The sequence below is a fragment of the Amphiura filiformis genome, chromosome 16 (genome assembly GCF_039555335.1).
Source record: "Amphiura filiformis chromosome 16, Afil_fr2py, whole genome shotgun sequence".
Lineage (NCBI taxonomy): Eukaryota > Metazoa > Echinodermata > Ophiuroidea > Amphilepidida > Amphiuridae > Amphiura > Amphiura filiformis.
In genome coordinates, this window is record NC_092643.1 from 42547441 (window position 1) to 42569143 (window position 21703).

Here is a 21703-nt window from a genome sequence, read left to right on the forward strand (position 1 = left end):
TAGCATAGTCATCAGAGTCGGCATCCAATCCGCATACAATGTCCACCAGTAATCTAGAGATATTTGAAGACCGGTGACAGCGGTGCTACGAGATACAGAAACAGGAACATTGTTATACAAGTTTATGTATGTATAAAGCCAATCTTTAAAAACATTCATTGTAAACAATACTTTGTGATCAACAGGATCTTCCCCCTGACAAAAAGATTTTTATATTACCATTTCATTTGTTTAGTACATTATTTGAAAGTGGACCCATCAATATGCCAATTATTCAAGAAATTTGGACCCATCGATATACCAAAAATTTTGAAAAAAAGGACCAATATCCATATACCAAAATTGGGCTAGAAAAAGGGGTCATGGATATACATGTACCAGAAGGCTGAAAATGCTGCCCATGTTTGCGGCACGTCCCCGTAGGGTCATTTGTACCAAGTACCCCCCGGGACATTATCTTTAGATAGTCAACTTACCCTACAAATCTTCCAACAGATCCAATGTGAACCAATAGAAGTCTTTTTTGTGGAGTGTCCAAGGCGCTATACACAATTCCTATTGTCAATAAATTAATAACACCAAGTGCAGCCACCACCTTACCAAATATCCGCGGCTTTGCTTCAGCTTCTGAGTAAAACCCTCGTATACATTTCTTCCTCAAATCAGTTTTCAGCCTATATGTTTGCCGACATATTTGTGAAGTTTTGCACAAATGTGGAGTTCTGCTGAGAGAATGTGTGCTAAGCGTCCTAGTGAGAATGTTTGGTATATGACGTATACATACACGAGGTAAATGAACTATCAGCATGCTTTCTGTTGGATCATCAAAGGTGCTAGACAAGCTGCAGTTAGCATACCATGCTCTTGTGCGTGATGTGTTTAGGAGTGATCAGTAGCGGGGATAATTATTGCACAGTAGTTTTCTTGCTTTCTTGAAGCCTCCTGTTGTTTTCCATAGATTTCCTTATGTCTGCAAGTTTCCTGAAATGTAAAGAAACAAAACCATTAAACAGCATGGTAATTAAACAAAGATTTATGTGTGTAATAAGGTGGCAAGCAAGTAATTTGTGATTGATCTTTACCATTCAAGCTGTAGTGCTGGCAGCAATTGGGTAACCGGGTTATTAAGCCTGTTGAATAAGAGTAACACATGTAGTGACATGAATTTGCAATCATATGAATTATTGGAACAGTATGGTGTGATATGTATACTGTGACTGTAAACAGCCTGGACACCAATGGTGTTAAGGGAGAAATCATAATTGGAATTTTTAATTTCAATTGAGTAAATTAATGTTGACAAAAATATTACCGTACTATATTTTTTTTGCACAAAATTTTATTTACATGGGTGCATAGTTGTAGAATTGAGCGACATGCACACGTAAGAAGGGTACAAATTAGACCCTCCCTCGGGTCCGTGGAGAACGACTGGTAATGTAGATTACATAGCATTAAAAACCAACCCAACGTGGGGAGCGGTCACTGAAATTTAGCGTTCAATATAGGAGGTGTGATTAGTGTAGTGGCATCAATTTGTGTAGAAAGAGGAATTGGTTTTGGGTGCTGTGAATTGGTTTTGGGCGCTGTGTATTTAGAATCGGGGGTGAAGGACTATGACATATTTTGATAGGCTATTATGTTATTATGTAGGCCTATCGTTCCATTATCCAGGCCGGACCGAACCGAGACTGTGGGACAGTCTAGGTACAAATTAGAGGCATTTCTTGTTTGCCATCTTGAGGAATTACCTCCTCTTTCAGTTGTTACATTGGCATATTTTGTAGACTAGACTTGGATTAAAACTAGCGATCTTGCAGATCTGGAACGGTAAAGCACAGTAAAAACTGCTCAAATGCATCTAGTAACTCCAAATTGTTGACACATCAGTGAAGTATTAGTTTAATCAGAGAAGATGTAAGAAAAGGAGAGAGAACAAAATTATATCCTTGAGATAATCTCATAGGTTATCCTGTCGCATCTATTCATAGTCCTTTATTCTCAATTCTATTACCCCCATGACCCATTATTCAAAATCGCGCACTGTGATTTGTTGAAACGCGTCACGTGACAGACCATTAATTAGCAATAAAGTGTCAAGGGCAACGAACTTTATGTTCTTCTATCATCACAGCGCACAGCAGAGCGCACAGCACACCTGCTTATGTAGGGGAGAATGGAATGTCAGGGGTGTGTTATTGTATGTGCATACCTGCTTATAGGGGAGAATGGAATGTTAGGTTGTGTTATTGGAATGTGCATACGCTTTGGCTACACGTATGCGCTCCACCTTGAGGTAAACAACTTGAAATATTTGGGCAAAAAATTTGATATTTTCTCTTTAAATCACACTATTTTGTGGTAATAGAATAGAAATAAAGGGTGCAGCATTATCCTTTACATAAATAATGTGTCCTCGGCAGTAAAAGCGTTTAAATAATGGGTTCGGCTGTGCCTCACCCATTATTTACGCTTTTACTGCCTCGGACACATTATTTTCGTGTAAAGGATCATGCATTACCCTTTATTTCTTAAGTAGTTAGACATCCACTTGAAATATCCTGTGATGTTATGTGTGTGACCGTCCACGCTTGACTGATTTGCACTCCAGAATTGGAAATATTTCCAATGTTTCTATATAGAGAATTTGTTGAAAAGTATGAAACGCGTGTGTTAAAGGACCTGCTGCTTGGATGGGATACCACAAGTGGATAATACAAGAAAGAAATCAAGTGTTGTAAATTTTCCCTCAAAATCCGCCCGTTTTGGTATAATTTTCAAAAGAAGACATTTTTAGGATTTTTTTTAGAGAAGTGGTGATTGTTGATCATTTCTGTTTTATTTTTTATGTATTTTCCTGTCATTTCCTGTAAACCTATCAAAGATATTCTGATAATTGAAAATCTTCTCTATAATAAATAATAGAACCTGAAAGTGACAACAAGTAGCAAAATTGTAATTTGTTATGGAACTTCAGTCATATTTTATCTGAAATCTGACTGAATGACAGGGCCTTCATGTATGGTATGAATGGCATAATGAAATGCAAGCACTGACCTATCCCTTAAAGTAGTTATCTGTAACTTGTGTATCACACATGTCAAGGGTTCAAACCCCATTGTGGTATTCTATTGTTAAGCAGCTAAATAGGGTGATTCATTTTGAATGGGTGGTCTCACACATATTTTATTTGAGGATAGCTGGATCAACCTCCTCTTTCTTACATCTTCTCTGGTTAAATTTGTTGCTCTTCAAATCTCTTTGTTTGTAGCAAAATAATGCTTAAAGGGCTCTGGTAAGAACATTTCAACAGTATTTTTGTGAGACATGAGAGCACATCAGGCATATCAAATGAATTCTAAATACAAGGAATGTCCTTCTGATATCAAATAATTTTGATTTTATGAAATTTGCAATATAATACAAATTTATGACAAATTATTAAAATTTGATATTTTTAAAATTTTTGATATTTAACAGTCCTCTAAGTAAACTTTCTAATTATAATGATATGTACGGTATTTAAAGTGCATGTAGCTGGGATGAAAAGCTGACGATCAATTGAAAATTCTGACCTTTCGTATTGAAGATATGGATTTTGTTCCCCAAAACAAAAACAAAAATTAGGTCTTTTGGAGGAAAAAATCCATCTTCAATACGAACTTTAGGTCAAAATTTTCAATTAATCATCGGCATTTTATCCCAGCTACATACACTTTAAGTACAGTACATATCATTAGATTTATAAAGTTTACTTCAAGGACTGTAATATCAGAAATATCAATTTTTATTCATTTGCCATAAAATGTGTACATGTAATGTGTACATTGAACAATATAGAACAGAAAATTTGATGCCAACTTCTCAAAATATTGGAGAAATGTGCTCACCAAACATTGGGAACAGGGTCATAGGCAGGATTTGAAGGTTTGGGTGTATAATTTCAAAAGACTGGGTGTGTAAATTTAAGATTTGTGTACTAAAGTATAGGCCATGTAGGCATACACTGAGTAAAGCTCATTAGAAATATCCTTGTGAAGTACAAAGATTCACATGAGAAAATGTACAGCAAGCTATTACTACAGAAATATCACATATTCCACTTACCATTGAATCCTATCTTAACAAGCTGTGGTTCTATTATAGGGGAGATTGGGGTTAGTTGAAACATTTTTCACAAAATCGTCTTTTTAACGCAAACCGATTACTTTCAAGAAACACTAACCATATCAGTATAAACATATACATACATGCTACAAATACAGCCTTAAACTTTATTGGACCTGCTTATGATTTTTCATATAATCCAATTTGAAAATTTGAAAAAAAGTGTTTCAACTAACCCCACCCCTGGGGTAAGTTGAAACATAGGGTGGGGTTAGTTGAAACATGGCTTGTAAAAATTTCAAAATAATTATTATTGTGTTGATTAGGGTTATACTTCCCTTGAAGGCACCCTTTAACATACAATCAGTGTGAAAAAATGAATAAATAAATATGTGGGAGCGCGGGTCAATACTTTGGACACAAGGTGACGAGTGTCAGCATGGACAAAAATATGAGAAGCCTAAAATATTATAAAATGTACTTTCTGTGTGCACTTTTTGCTTGTATTATTGCTTTTTAACCATATTAAAGCAATATTGAAGAAATGGTAACCATCTTACAAATCTTTAAACAGTCAAATTTTTAACCATATTTTTCTATGCGATTATCACGTTTCAACTAACCCCACCTCAAAAGTTTCAACTAACCCCGATGCCTATTTTTACATTTCAAAGTTCATTACACAAAATAAGAAATACAATAAAACTTTTATTTAACATTATTCTGGGACTTACTACTAGTGCTTATGATACTCAAAAAATAATCCCTGAATCTTCAAACAACATGGAGATAACACATCTTTTCTGAGGGGTATAAAATTAGTCAGCTAGTCAAAAACAGATATTCCTTTCCCAAGCCAACACTGGTGGGGCATCAGTGCTGTTGCTAATTTGGTGGATGACCCTTACTAATACCTATTACTAGGTGCCAGTATTTTACCAAATTAATTTTTTGTGTCAGAAAAAAATACAATGTTTCAACTTACCCAGTGTTCCAACTAACCCCAATCTCCCCTATATTCCTGTTTTAAATTACCATTTCTGCTCATAAACTTTGATAAAAACAGGGCAAAATTGCAGTGACTCTCTCTTGCAATTTTAGCCAGCATGGCAGTGATCATTTAGGTACCTCACACAATGTCAACATTTCACTTACTATGCACAGCAGATATAGACAGTGCATTCAAGTCAAATCTGTGTAAGATACTGCTGGCAGCCATGGTAGTTGACCTCTCATGATAATTCACACAATACAGGTTAATGATATGCCCGATATCAGCCAATAATATTGCACCACACATAAAAAAAAACATGTGTGGCCTCATGGTCATTGGTTCTCTGAACAAATTCTTGCATGTGGTAGGCATGCATGACTGATTCTCAATGAAAGATGCCATGTGGCACATGTGGGTGGGTGTGGCTTAAAATGCCACTGAATACAAAATTGGTATTGCCAGGCATGCATATGTGTGCATAATGGGAGGAATATCCTAGCTTGTGAATGTGTATACAGTATTTTCCATGCACCAACAACTGTGTGCAGAAATTGGAAACACTTGTTTGTACCAGGATACCTTTGTGCATGTACAATAAGAAGGCTCCACAAAATAGAAGGAAATACTGCAAATAGGTAAGTTTAAAGGGGGGGTAACCCTATCGGTTTAGGATATGGATTCTCTTCAAACTTACATACAATGTCAAATATTGTCCCCTTTATCAATCTATGTGAGAAAACGGGAACAATTTCAGCATAAATGTGAATAATTAGCATATTAGCAAGCCAATACACTGGTACGCGTGAATTGCATTCTGGTCAGGCATCCCCAAACAACGGCCGAGCGCATGTCCCGGTGGAAACAGGAAGTGTTCGCCTTGGCACTGAAAACCGGCTCGCCCCTGTACGCTTTTATACCCTTCTATTCATACTGATTAATCTTATAAAACATTACATATCACTGCGCTCTTTATCATTCTTGACAAGATAGCCCAAGCTGTATTTACTTCGCTTAATTATTTCTTTATTTTTAGCTATATGATGCACATTTTCACATATTTATGATTTTTCTTTGTTTTATTTTTTAACTAATTTTTTAATGGGGGGGGAGGTGCTCTCATATTTTTTTTCATATTCCTCGTATCATACTTGACAATATAGGTCATGTTTCCTTATTTATTTCGCCTCTTATGTATTTCTTTATTTTTGTTTTTTGTTTTATATCATTATAGCGCCATCTATAGTTTGACATTAGGGGGCCTATTTGATGTATTTTTTTGGACGTAATTGGTACTGGGGTGAAGTCTTCCGAATCTTTTCCGATTTCATTCTATGACTACCCAAAACTCCCGTGTCGTGTAAAATGCGAACAACTGGTAGCCTGTAAAATCCGCTGTGTTTCATGATTTCTCGAAATACATAGACTTGGAGCGTCAAATTTCAGGATAGTAATGAGAAAAATAGTATCTATTATGTGATACCAAAACCTCATCAACAATGAAAAAAAATCGGGGGATGATGCTGTCGATCGGGTTACGGACCTTTAAGTTTAAGTTCTTAAATGTTGATTTATATATTTTTTGGTACTATCTAAAAGTTTGGACTATTAATTTGCTTACAACTGGTGTAGAAAGTCATGTTCTGAAATGTAAACAAGGTAGACTCCGAATTGGCTGAAACAAAAGAGACTTTCTCTAGTACACAGCCATTCCATAGAATGGCAATGGCTGTGTACATGTACACATAATGTAGACAAAAACTGGGTGTGTATTTACAAATTTGGGTGTGTAAAACACTCCCTACACGGCTGGCTGCCTAAGCCCTTGATTGGGAAAGTACGCAATCCAATTCCCATTCAAACGTGTGAGAAACAGAAAGTGCATAATCCCCACTATCATAGTACATCATTCAAGATTTTTCATGCAATGAGTACATTAACAAACAGCAAAACTCCACTTATATCTATATTCCCATTTACTGGCGAGTATTCACTACAATGTATAACATGCTAGCCTAGCTATAATCAAATTAAGAAGTAATTCTTGGCCAAACTGGACATGCGGGTTGCGTCCATGTAGTGTACTAAGCGTGTACGCAGTGTAAGGCGCGTGTATACTTTCTTCTGTACCACGCTATATTCGCGTGTGTATATCGCGGAGCCACTAGCGTTCACATTGTTCTAGTTTGGCCAAGAATTACTTAATTTGATTATAGGAGGTAAGCTTAAAAAGTGCAAAATTCTGCAGTACCGGTTTGCCATCGTTTTCTATGGCAATACACTAGCTCTCAAAGACGTGCCTTTGTTCATACAGTACAATACAAGTCTATAAAACAAAATTTAAGATTATTTTGTGTCAAATCACGAAATAAACCTTCAAATGTAACTTTTTTGACTTACAAAACCTACCAATTCTGACTTTTCCGGCTGGTTCGCTTTACTGGTATACACAGCTCGTAGTACAGGTAAATGTTTTACAACTTTTGCCAGGCTGAACTTTTGCTATGTGGGGGGGGGGGGGGTGCTGTACAGTTGCCACTTGCCACGCCCTGTTTAATCTTGTTTAGGGGTTTGGGTGGTTTTTTTTTTCGTTTTATTTTTTTAAACATTCGTTTTCTTCTGCTTTCGGATTTTTTTTACTTTCATTATAAAAATTATTCCTTAACTTCCATTTTATTGAGGATTTGCATTCCTATCTTGAATATCTGTAGCCTATGCTTCAATGTGGATTGATTGGTTGATTGATAGATTGATTGATTAATTAATTGATTGATTGATTAATTGATTGATTGATTGATTGAACGTTTTGATATCGGGTTATATAAAACGTGTTCATAACGTTCAAAAACATTTTTGATAACTTATTGAAAATATTTAAACATAGGCCTAATGTTTTTTATAAAGTGTTGACAAAATATATGGCAACAAATGTTTTAAAAAAAGTATTTTACAATAGCATTTTGAAAACTTTTTAAAATATTTTTGTAGCGTACATTTTCATACTAAAACGTTTACATGACCCTTATATAGGCCTAATAACCAAACTCCAAAGTGTTAAGGGCTCTGGTATGAGCGTTTGGACAGTATTTTTGTGGAACATGAGATCCGAGAGCACATCACACATATCGAATTGTATTGAATACGAAGAATGTCCTTCTGATATCAAATCATTTTGATGATTATTTGAAATTCGCGATATAATGCACATTTGTAGGCAAATGATTAAAATTGATATTTTTGATATTTAACAGTCCTCGAAGTAAACTTTATAAATGTACAGGGTGAGTAAAAAAAGTGCAATCGAGCAAAGAATCGATATTTATGTAAGAACCATGTTGAACTTTCCCATTATTGAAAGTTTCTATAAATGCCACACTCAATTGTCACCTTCTGTGAAAAAATGGGAGTGACTCGCTTTTACCGTTTAATTTTTATGAGTCCTTTTGCTGCGATACCCATTGCAATTTCATTATTTTTCCACGAAGTACCATGTATTTTGAATGGGAGCACGCAATGCACGATAAATGCACCAGCTCTGAAACTGACTTTAACTTAGATAAGGTTGATATTTTGCGTTATTTTTATTTCTTTTTTTTTCTGTTCAAACAAACTTTCTCACATTACTTTAAGTCCTTCATTCCTCACTCGACTCCAACTCCACTTTTTTTAATCCCAATATGTCCAACTTACTGGATATTTTGAAATTCACTCCACTTCAACATTTCATTTCGACATTTGAAAAACCCGCCTACAAATTTATATGGTTTTGATAGAGAAAAGGGAATTATGAAAATAACAGCAAATAATGTTTCTTCTCCTTAAACAAGACCAAGGGCAATAAAACACTTTGGGTGCTCCATTTTATTTCAATACCAATGAGGTTAAGAAAATGGCAATGGTTGAGGGTTCCAAATCTACCTTACACAGAAGCTCACAGAGTGGGCTGACATTCAAATTTTAGATGTCTCTTGGACAAACATTAAAATTGGGTATCGCTATAAAATGTGTCATAAAAACAAAACGGTAAATGCTAATTCTTTGATTTTTTCACACAAGATCACTAATGAATATGTCAATTATAAAATGTTTTAAAACCTAAAAGGTTCAACTCGGTTCTTAAATAAAAATGGATTCTTTTCTCTATTGCACTTTTTTTGACTTACCCTGTACTTAAAGTGTATGTGGACTGTTATTATATCAAAAATTTAAAAAATATCAAATTTTAATAATTTGTCATGAAATTTGTATTATATCGCGAATTTCAAAAAATCTGAATTATTTGATATCAGAAGGACATTCATCAGAATGCAATTCGATACGGATGTGCTCTCGTGTCCCACAAAAAAATACTGTCCAAACGCTCATACCACTGAGAGCCTTAAAACGTTTTATAAACGTTTTGTGTTTGCTGGGAAGTGAGACCATGAAAATAGTAGATCTAGCCTACTATTTCATGGTGAGACCGGGGGTACACAACTGAAATTTTGGAAATTATAGGCTACGGAGCTTTAAATAAAAATTCCTTTAAAAAAGGAATGCGGGCGCCCAACTGTTTGGATACTTTTTTTTTTCTCTTTAAAACAATAATGTAATATTAGCATAGAAAGAAGTCCATTAATTTTGACCGAAATTAGACGCTCTTTGCAAAGTCAAGCCAAACAAGAGAAATGTGTCTGATTGGGGAAGGTGTTCTGACAATCCAAATATAAACTTAGTCCACCTCAAATGACCTGTAACAATTTGTGATTGACATTACTTAATTCACCTCGGATGACTTTGATCTGACATTCAACTTTTCGTTCTTACACCAATCATATCCATAACAATTTAACTCTTATAACTTCCTGTCAACTCTCTAATTTAAAACTCTAAATTTCTGTCTGTTTGCCTTTTCTGTCTACAGTTTGTTACAATTATTATGATAAGCAAACATTGCTGGGTAGATAACAGGATTTACTTAATCCAATCATGGAGGTAGTATAGCTACAACCTTGGCGAAAAATGTTGCCACACCTGAGCGTTAATTGGCCAACATCCTTCCCCGCTCCCCTATTGCAATGTTGATTTGGACAAAATCGTCATCATTTCTACATTACAGTCTCCCAACATTGGAAAATGGGGGTGGGGAGTGGGGAAGGGGCAAGTGTAATCTGAATGTGCATTTGCAACTATTATACAAAATAGTACGGAACTATCCCATATTTAGCTTCGATTGCGTGCTTTTAACACCAGAACGTGCTGGTGTGGCCCTGGTGTGGCAACGAATTTCCGCCAGAGTTGTAGTAGGCTTACTACCTCCATGATCCAATCATGGCAATAACGTCAATTTTGGTCTTCAGTGTTTTAAAATACAACAATGTAGAACATGTATAATTAATATGCCGTGTTGTTTGCATACAGTTTTCCGCCCAATTGTGCCACCATATTGCAACTTTGGCAATAACCGCTATATAGATTCTATGGTAATTAGCAAACAAAAGGCATCAGTAGAGTCCTCGTTAATTGATCTAAGTTATCACTATGGACCACAATAGTCTCATCCCAATGGCATAGTCCAATAACCTCAATTACATAATCATAGTGCAAAATTTGACCTCAAGTTGCAGAGTATGAGTTTGTGTACCCAAATTTTCAAAGGATGAAAGTAGGCCTACAAATGTATTAGGGCTTAAGAACTGTTCCCATGATAGATGAGCATGTTGTGGATCCTAGTGTATGGTCAAATGTCACCGTCTATCGGGTTTCTAAGGCACACGGTAAACTGGTTGAACCCATACAAAGGTCAGGATTTATTTGGTGTTTTTATAAATCCTAATTTTGTATTTTAAACAAAGAATATACGCTCACCATTTTATCCTGTGCATATCAGAAAACAATAATAAAATAAAATCCAAGCAAATTGTGGTTTTATTTCTGAGCTGGGCATAATTTTAGCAAAACAATTGCGAAGTCAATCTAGCAAGAGTGAAATTAGAAGCTTTTTACAAAGAATCACAAAGTCATGCCTATATTTTGGCGCCTCCGTAGAGGGCGCCAAAAAGTCGCTCATCGTTCAATTCAGAGTTCAGTTTACCGTGGCCGCTTTGACATCAGTTGCTAAAAAAACGAGATATAGGCTATTGCTTGCACGAAAACTTTTAAAGATGTCGTTGTGTTCAAGGCTAGTATATAAGGCTCACTCGTCATTCTTTCAAGTATCGCCCTGTTTCCATTTATTATCAGTGTAACCCCCCCCCTCCGCCAGGGGGTACAAACGCTACACGGGGATGTACCGCCCAAATGGGTAGGTTTTCCACGATAAATCCTTAGACATCCTTTTACTATTTTCAAGCTCAAATGGGTCCTTATTTTCTGAAAATAGATATAGGTCCCAATTTGCAGAAAATCCTTATTTTCTGAAAATAGATAATGGGTCCCAATTTTCGGAAAATCCTTAGATATGGGTCCCTCCCTATTTCTCGGTAAAATTGCCCTTGGAAATGGGTAAGGGTTCGAGAGCTCGGGCCGCACACCCCGTCGAAAAGTAATCCAAGTACTCCCCGGTAGCAAGTGGAGCTGGGGAAGATCTCCATACACACACACACCCACACACCCACTGTGATAAAACGGGGACAAAGGGTATATAGTGCCATTAAAATGACTAAAAATGGAACAAAAAATTGACAAATGGGGACGAACCCGGGGACGAATTTGACTTTTGCTCCTCACACTCAAAAGGCTGGCTACACTGCTGTTTATTATGACCATTTGTATTCCGCCTAGAGCATTTCTTCATCTTTTTAGTCACTATTTACCCCGGATTTGCAGTCCAGTTTTTGGTAAACAGACCTTTTGTTCTCAACTTCGATTTCGACTTATTTTCCCCTTACCAAACTTACCAGACTCTGACAAAGACGTTCAAGCAAAACTAAAACCCTTAAATAAAATTCGTCGTGTTTGCTGTTGCGTGCTTACATATAATTGTGCCCAAGGACACTTCTTTTGTGATACCATGAAAAAGACTTCAGTATGCATTGAGTTCAGAAAGGAATATGGTTTAATGATCAATAAGTGCTTAAACTAAAAATAAATAAATAAAAAAATAAAACGCATAAATATATGATCTCGAAAATCAACGCGCTCTTTGTAATGCGCATCTTGAAATAGGCCTATAAACTTGACATTTGTGCATTCCTGTCTACACTTAGTCATTTACATGGTGTCAAGCTTGTAAGAAAATGTCCGGGTTAAACATTTCAACAGAAGATGATTCACGCAAATATTCAACATAATAAAATATTTCAATTGCCAGATCCTTACAACGGCTTATTAATAATGCATATGGGATGCGCCGCTCGCTAAGTGCTGTGGAGCCGAATGATACAATCATGACAAATAATAAAGCAGTGAAGTAAACCGGAGCTAGAGCTAGGACACTGGTGGTGACGAAATGGCCTCAAACTACACGGCAACATTTGTCATGAAATCCGCTCAAAGTTGACGGGATTTGAACTTGATAGTACTATCGAATAGAGATTAGATTAAGGAAATAAATTGTGTTTTTTAAGACGACTGAGAAGATTTCGTGTTACAATGTCTTCCAATTTGGTACTGCATCTGATATGTGTCATCGTATGTTGCTTCATGACAGGTAAGGAGAGGGTAAATTCGGATGTATTACTATTAGTAGGGGTCGGGAGCTGGGAGTCCAATGCTCTCTGGTGTATCTTTTTGTTTTAAATCAAAATTATGGCTCTGTTATGTATAACTTAATTTGATTTGATTTTGAGTCGTACGAATGTTACGGTAGGCCGTTATGTTACAGTAGTACTTTTTACAAATGTATAAACACGGTTTCCATAACACCCGATGACGCCGGTGACTTCAAAATGAAATGAAGTTTCAGCACTCGTTTTGGTCTCAAATCCTAAACCATGTTAAGCAGCAAACACAAAACGTTTTTAAAACTTTTAAACGGGTTATATATTTGGGTTGGGATTTTTGGTAAAAACGTTTTTAATATGAATAACATTATACGAAGGTCATGATAACGTTTTGAAAACATTTTGTATAAAAAAATTACACAACAACAACCTTTTTAAAATGTTGTCGTAAAATATTTCTACAAACATTTGTTACCAAATATCACTTAAATAAACACATTAAAATATTTTGCAGCAAGTTTTTTCAAAATATTTTTGAATATTATAAAATGTTATATACCCTTTAAATACCCTTAAGGTTAGACAAGGTTTTCAGAAGACGAAAGACGAAATTGAGTTATTATTTAATATTAATGGATTATATGAAAATATGTAGGCCTAAATGTGCCCATTTCAAGTTATTTCCAAGTCTCAGTTTACTTGAATTTTAATTGAAGAATTAAAAAAGTTAAAAATAATAAATTAGTAAACAAATTACATACAAAAACCCTTCTCATGTAAAATGACAAAAATGCAGTCACGACGTTTTTGCATTACTTGCATAACATGAACGGGGTAAAATGTTTAAAAAAATCAAGTGACACTGTTCTGACACATAGGTATTTCATTTGTCATGTATTTTTTAAGCATGCTGTCACATTATATAAATCAATATAGTCATACCTTTAAATACTATCCAATAAAGATATTTTACTCATTATTAATGTATCATTTCAAGTTTTCGTTGATGAGGATGTGACTACACTCGGGCATCACGATCACGATCATTGAAAGTACGTCACGTGCACAACAATATACGCAACAATGACCTTAAGTTAATAACGATACTGTTACATAATATTTTACATGAATTTATTTAAATAATGCATTATTGTAACGATTATTTTATACTGTTGGTTCAAATCAATTTTGCATGCATTTGTATTGATTGTCGTAAATAGCCATGGTCCATGATGGGCACTAAACGGATATATGACCATACTGACTCGAGATCTGCGTTTTTATATCCTTTTCGTTATTTTGGTAGATCATTTTATGCGTGGTTGGGTGTGGGGAGGGGTGTATGGGGGTAGGGTGGGGTGTGTTCGTGAACTCACAGGGGTGGGTGCGGTGAGGAAGTGGGCCTGGGTTGGTTTTGATATAGGCTTTGGCAAAAATAATTTTCACTATTTCATATGCATGCGTCAAGAACTTGTTGGTTCATAGTACCAAATATATTTTGTTTATTTACCATTTAAGGTCTTCATAACCAGATCGCCCTAGATCGCATAATGTCATATCATGTACAGATGAAACCATATGAGCGCACAGAATTTAATACATCAGTTGGCAAATTGGATGAAGAAACTGGAACAGGAGGTTGGGATTTTTCGCCTAAATGGTAATCGGTCCAGTGACTGTATGCGTGCAAAATGTCACGACCACCACCGTCAGTTTAAATCGTTAAGGCGAGTGGGATGGGATGATAGGAGGTAAATTTTCCCGGTTTAGCCATTTAACTAAAACAAACTACAGTGCACTTCTATTAACATTAATACATGTACATTAATTCATTGATTTGATAGCAAATAGGAAGCTAATAAATCGCCTTATATTGCCATAGATCTTGCGGTTCTTGAGTTAAGGCCAATAATATTAATCATAAAAACGAGTTTTCGGCTTTTTTCCTCCTCCGAGAAAATCGTCCTTTAAAACTTGGGATATCCCTGGTAGAACCCATTCCATTCCTTTTGTGGGTCAGCTTTATTTGTCTCATTATCAAATTTTGAGTGCAAACACAGTGCCAGGTCATGGTCCCCTCCAACTCGCTTTAAGCAAAAAGGAGATAGCTAGTCTGAGCTCTCTTGCGTCATTCGCCCATTTTAGTGTTATAGTTTATGCCACATAGGCTATATGTTTGTCGAACGACGTTCCAAAAGGATGCATTAAGTAATTTAGTCAAAATGCTTTATTACAGAGTTTGGTGCTCAAGTGCGTGTTCATCCCGATTTCACACACGTATAATGAAAAAATGTTTTATCACATAGGAAATGTTTTAATAACTGATGGAGATGAGTGTAATTACAAATAATGGTAATTAACCATTTTAATCGAAATTATCTTTTTCCCTTTTCGCGACTGAAATGTGTATTATGTTTCTAATACTCATATCATCAAAGTTTTCATTCAGCGCGTCCTTTCAAAATATATACGTGTTCCTGATTAAATTTCTTTCGCTCTACCAGCTGATCTTTTAATACACTCACAAACAAAATCACCATGGTTTAAAGACTAACCAAAATTGTATTCTATTCCACCCATATTACCATAATAACGGCACCAGCTGGAACATATTACAATGTATAATGACTTTCTCATGAAATATCAAATTAAGAAGTATTTATATATTCAAGCGAAGAAAAGAAGTGAAACGAGAGTTACTTTCATTTTTAAAAGAGCAGAGATAAAAAAAAAGGTACTGTAATGAGTCAGAAAAATATTTTATGGTTTTCAGTTACAGAAACATGTAAGCATGATGATTTATTTTGAACACAAAAATGTTAAAAAGTTCCTTTTAATTAGTGAAAGGGAAGCTAGCAATCAGTATAATGGTAAGCGAAATGATACATGTGTATGTCTTCTTGTATGACAAGACATCTATAGATCTAATCGGTAAGTACGTGGTTTAATATCTGAAACGTCAAACAGGAGAAGAAAAACAGTAAACATTTACTCGCATACGCAAGAAGTAGAACATAAAGAAAAATGTTGGAATAATGAAGAATTGAAAGAGGATTTGAAGCGATGATTATGGTGAAGAGGAAGAAGAAAGGAGTCAAAAGACAGAAGAAAGCGAAGTAAAGGAAAGGAATGGAGAAGAACGACGAAGAAGGAAGAAGCTGGGAAGGAGAAGAACACACAAAAAAGTAAATTGAAGAAGGCGAAAGAGCTCGAAGAAAATGAAAAAAAGAGGAGGGCAAAGCATAAGATGAAAAAGAAGAGTAGAAGAAGGAAAAGAAGATGGATAAAGATGGAAAAGTAGTTACCGGGAGTGGTTATCTATGGGATGTATTTTCAAGATAAGATTAAGACGATGTTTAATATTATGTTGAACCGTTGGATTCGATTTGCTAGGGTATCCAATGCACGGTAAGACTACGCTGCTAAACAATGCGGAGTCAAGATGTATATTAATGTGATTATTAGTAACGAGAGGTCAGGGCAAGAAAGCCTTATCTGCAGTAGCTGCCCTGTAGACATTTGGCAATTTCCTTATTCTAAATTGTACACACATATCTAAAACTAAAGCACATGGCAGCTATTGCATGCAGATGGTACGTTGTTGCATTAAGCACTCGATAGCATGCATGCATCTTACAAGGGATATGGTATGTCCATACAAGGAAGTAAAGTAAGAATTGCGCTAGCATTAGCAGTCCATATGTAAGTTGTGTCATATTTTTATGATCAGTCTGAGTGATGCGCATAAAGTTTATATGACAATAATGATGATAGACGTAGTAATCCAATGTTCCGATGGAAAGCCAATTATCATTGCTAATATACGCGTTATGACTGTAGCCTTTATGAAATTGTCGTCTCAAACTTCTTAACCATATAAAACATCTTAAAAAATATATCGATGCATATATTTTTATGTATTGATCATTCCCATCTATAATTGATATAAACGTGTAGACAGGCATGATAGACAAAATACATTAATTTCACAAATATGTGTAGGTCTATCAGTTCAGTATTAAGCAAGCTTTATGCTCTAGCCATGATTGATATCTAGGCTTCAATTGTCGAAGTTTTGAGATATTTTTTCGCTTTTCAAAATATCAAGAGCTATCGTAAGAACCACTGAACCAATACTAGCCTTGTTTGTGCTCATTTTAATGCAATTTTCATGCTGATTCCAAATATGGTCATGAAAATTTACCATTTTGAAATTTTTGAATGAAAAAAATGGCAACTTGTCGTCTGCAGTCAACACAGGCGTGTAGAGTGTAAAGAGCGTATCTTCTTCTTTTAGGCATTTTAACTTTGAAACCAATATTAAAACCCTGTGCAATATTTTAGCCCAGTTCAAAATTAACTTCATATAGCTATCTCTGCTGCAATAGGAACTATTTATAGAACCACGTGGATGCGTAAATTAAATTTTTGTTCAGCTCACGTAATATTTGTCGCCGCTTGGGATAACCGATTCCTCGGCGTTGACTTTTACCATAAAGTTAATTAAGACGTTCTTCTACGCACAAAGAAATCATTTGATTTGTAGGTCTGTTTCTATATTAGAAAAACTTGTATTTATCCCTTTGTATATCTCTGTGGTGTTACTTTGAAATGACACAAAAACATGCTGTGAAAATGCTCTGCATCTGGCTTACCGCTCAGTCCTATAGCTCCTAGTTGATTATGCTATTATAGCAATTTGCAGAATATTAAGTTATGATATTTTGATAAATACTGTTAAAGGTAATAATTGTTCAATTTCCTCTCGGTTTCCGTTAACTATTTTAATAGTAACTGATCGACTACCGCGTTGGAAGATGACAATGTATATTGCATACACTATCCACCTGTTTTAGTTTATATATAATACGAGCATGTAAAAAAATACTCTACTGCAAGCTACTGCAGATTAAAATGTCCTGGTTATTATCCGGATTTTGGGTTAGGAGAGTGCTAGATTTCAACTACATAGATGTAGGCCCTATATTGAATTTAAATATAACAACAGCCATACACTCTAAGCAAAAAAGGAGGCTTATAAAATGAAGCCACTTGAGTCTTAAATGTGCTCGATAATTATGCAGAATCCTTTCTTTAAATTAAAGAACGCTTCAAGTATGATTCTACCGGAGTTTCAGAGACTGCAAATCGAGGGCTTAGAGCCAGAAGCAGATATGTCCATTTGTGTTCTCAATTACATGTTACTCATTTCGGTAACAAATGGACGGTTAATTATGCCATCCATAAGAAAATGTAAGTGACTTGCATTTATTATGGAGGGCATAATTAACCGTACATTTGTTGCCGAAATGAGTAACATGTAGGCGTAATTGAGAAAACAAATATTCTTCAGAGCGCATGATGCCTTTCAAATTCAATGGTCAATATCAATATATATATATCCATTTATGATTACTGGAGCCAACTCTTTTCCAATGAGCAAATGCGCTGAATGGGACTTAAATAGCCAAAGGAAACAATTTGGAGCCATACACTGAAAAAAACCTTATTCTTTGGTAATCTTTACCCAAGAATATGTTAAAATATTTAATAGGCCCCTATTACTCAATAAAAGAGTGATATTTTAACTGAATTACCAAAGAATAAGCTAACATATTTAAAGGAGTATTTCATAATCCTAGCATCCTCTCTTTATGACATTCCCAAAATTTCAGTTGATTCCGATTTTGCATTTGCGACTTTTATCATTATGTGTATTACACTGCTCGGTCGTAGGCCACTGTTGTAAGTTCGTTCTGGTATACATAACGTAATTTAAATTTGACGATATTTTTTCTAAACGAATTAATCTTCAAGAATTTTTTTGTACTTAAACATTATGTAGCTAGAGGTTTCCAGCGGTATAAAAATCTCACCTTTTTTTGAGAAAAGTGTGGGATGAGGCCGTGGAAAACGAAATGCCCTTTTAATATTTTTAACAAAAGATTATATTTTACCAACAGTATATTAATATGACTAGTATTATACCGTATAGGCATATACATGTATGTAGTCAGAGGTATTAGAATTCAGGAATATAATGTTTGCAAAGGGATTGCATTATCGATAATATTAATAGTTATTTCCTTGCCAATGATATGGTACTCTCGAAGCTTTCACTGATCGATATTTAGATAGCATTTGATCACAATGCAAAAATAATAATTATGCTTTCAAGGTTTTTCATTATGCTATACCAATATATCAAATTGAACATGTTAGTTTTATTAAATAAACACAATGACACGATACATTGGGTATTACTATTACATAGTTAATTAAGTTTAAGGTGGGTCAGAGAGGAGTATTACCTAAAATGTTGTTGGCACTCAAATATTTGAGACAAAAAAAGCTGACATGCAAGAGGAATATGTGGTAAATGGCTCTCGAACGGCAAAGAAATATATGGAATATAAATGTGTGTATTGGCTTACTTGACTCATATTCTTATAAGGGTAGACGAAGTATTGTTGGTCGAAGCAGCAACAAAAAATCCATTTTCATTATCAAAATCGATATATTATTGAAAAATAACACTTTGATGTTTTGCAAAAGTTCATTCTACAAATCATATATATTGAAAACTTGCTTGATTTATTGTTGTTAATGAGTTATGTACGTTTTACAAAAGTGTTGGTTTTCAGCCCTCTTTACAACATAACTCAGGAACCACATGACCCACAAAAGTATATCTGTGATCCTGGAAATGATCAATGCAATTTTTGCCAATGCTTACTACCATTCGCAAGATGCTGTGTTTAAAATAGTTGCTAACCTTAATCTCATTAAATGGACGTTCAAGTTGCATAATTTTAATATAAATAAATTGTCATATATTTATTTTATCTAATATGGATATCTACATGGTCAATTGGACCGAAAATAAACATCAGAAATAATTGGGTGTTACAACTGATTGAAGTGGGTTGTGATTCAGCGGCGTAAAACATCACATCCCCCGGAGTACATCATCACTGATGTGTAACGCATCCATCATCATAATGTCATTATGTTTAAATAAAATATGCCACATTATAATACAGTTTGCATGGATATTGAAAGGTGTTCACCTGTTAAAGCCATACGATTTCGAATTGTTTTTTAATTATTATTTCACTCATTCATTTCATTTCATTCGTCTGCGGAGCAGGCTACTACAAAGTTTCTCATCAGCAATAGCATCCTTTATCGCCCAGTTGGACTTCTTTTGTCATTATCAATATTCTTTGCCAAAATTATGAGGAAGGTTTTCTGATCATTTTAACTCTCTTCACCTGGATGTCGACTGCAGACGACAAGTTTCAAAAAAAAATTAAAAATTCAAAAATGTCAGAAATGTAAATTTTCATGACCATATTTGAAATCAGCATGATAAATACATTAAAATGAGTACAAACAAGCCTAGTATTGATTCAGTACTTCTTAAGATAGCTCTTGATATTTTGAGAAAATATTTCAAAACTTGAACTTTTTCTATTGAAGCGCATGGCTAGCACGCAGAGCCGCACAACGAGGTAAAAATTAAAAGAAAATCCACTTACTATCTTGGTCGTTTAACGTGGAGTTCTATTTGGGATTCATTATCTTACGGGCTCTGTATGAACGTTTCGACAGTTTTTTTTGTGGGATATGAGAGTACATCTAGTATGACATCAGATATATCGAATTGAATTCTGAATTCGAAGAATGTCCTTCTAATATCAAATAATCTGGAATTTTTTGAAATTCGCGATATAATACAAATTTTACATTTTTTTACAATTTTACATTTTTTCCACAAAAGACCTCAAATTTTCAATTGATCGTTGGCTTTTCATCCCAGCTACATACATTTAAGTACATATCATTAGATTTATAAAGTTTACTTCAAGGGCTGTTAAATATCAAAAATATAAATTTTTAATCATTTGCCATGAAATGTGTATTATATCGCGAATTTCAAAAAGTTGAAATTATTTGATATCAGCAGGACATTCTTCGTATATTCAGAATTCAATTCGATATGTCTGATGTGCTCTCAGGTCCCACAATAAATACTGTCATACCACACCCCTTAATAAAGACAATTATTATTTTATGTTTTCCTGTCAGTACAACGAATTTAGCTGAATATAATTAAGGGGGTACTACACCCCTGTGGTAAATTTGTGACTATTTTTGTATTTTTCTCAAAAATAATAACACACTGGTAACAAAAGTTATGTATATTATTGGGGCAAGGAATTCAATTACTACACTGAAATTTCAGTGACTCGAGACAAGCGGTTCGTTATTTATGATAAGAAATGAGGTACATCCTATCGGTACCTTATTTCTTATCATAAATAACAAACCGCTTGTCTTGGGTCACTGAAATTCCAGTGTAGTAATTGGATTCCTTGCTCCAATAATATACATAAATTTTGTTACCACTGTGTTATTAGTTTTTGAGAAATATTCAAAAATAGACACAAATTTATCGAGGGGTGTAGTACCCCCTTAAGTCATAGATGGTAAAGGTCGTGACATGTGTATAATATCCCAACAAATCTGCAGGTTTGGGAAAAAAATAATTCATTTCAAAATAACGTTTGTATGGCTTTAAATTCACTCTAATTTTGTATCAGTTTTAATATAAGCCGATACTGGTGTCATTTTCATTTTTGATTCCACATAATTGTAAGCTACAGCTTTTGTATAGCCTACAAGCATATTATGATGAACAGATAATCATTTTGACAAATTGCTGAATTACACAGCAAAAACTGTCTTGATTTGCCCGGTCATATACCTTTTTCATTTCTTCATTTTATTCAGAAGGTTTGCCATTGAACTGGCAACCAGACAAGTGTGAAAGACAACTCCTAATTGCAGAACTAACCTTTCCAAACGACAGAAATTCTATATAAATACTTGTTTATGCTTAATATATTTCACTTCAGATGTATTGTTAATGGGAAAAAAAATAAGAATTTGTTTATAG

The 21703-nt window shown here is 34.8% G+C and overlaps 1 protein-coding gene and 1 long non-coding RNA gene across 2 annotated transcripts in view; one reads left to right on the forward strand and one right to left on the reverse strand.

Moving 5' to 3' along the window:
- Positions 1–6: 6 nt before the first annotated feature.
- LOC140136026 (uncharacterized) lies at positions 7–7556 on the reverse strand. The gene is made up of 3 exons (XR_011856598.1): positions 7508–7556; positions 477–981; positions 7–85 (listed from the first exon to the last, which is right to left on the reverse strand). It is a non-coding gene; the product is annotated as an uncharacterized lncRNA (long non-coding RNA).
- A 4533-nt stretch (positions 7557–12089) lies between these two features.
- The window catches only part of LOC140136027 (neuronal acetylcholine receptor subunit alpha-6-like), a 30501-nt gene continuing 20887 nt past the window's right edge, over positions 12090–21703 (forward strand). The window contains 2 exon segments of the mRNA XM_072157732.1: positions 12090–12104; positions 12390–12728. Of these exon segments, the coding sequence (XP_072013833.1) occupies positions 12671–12728 (58 nt within the window). The 5' untranslated portion in view covers positions 12090–12104; positions 12390–12670.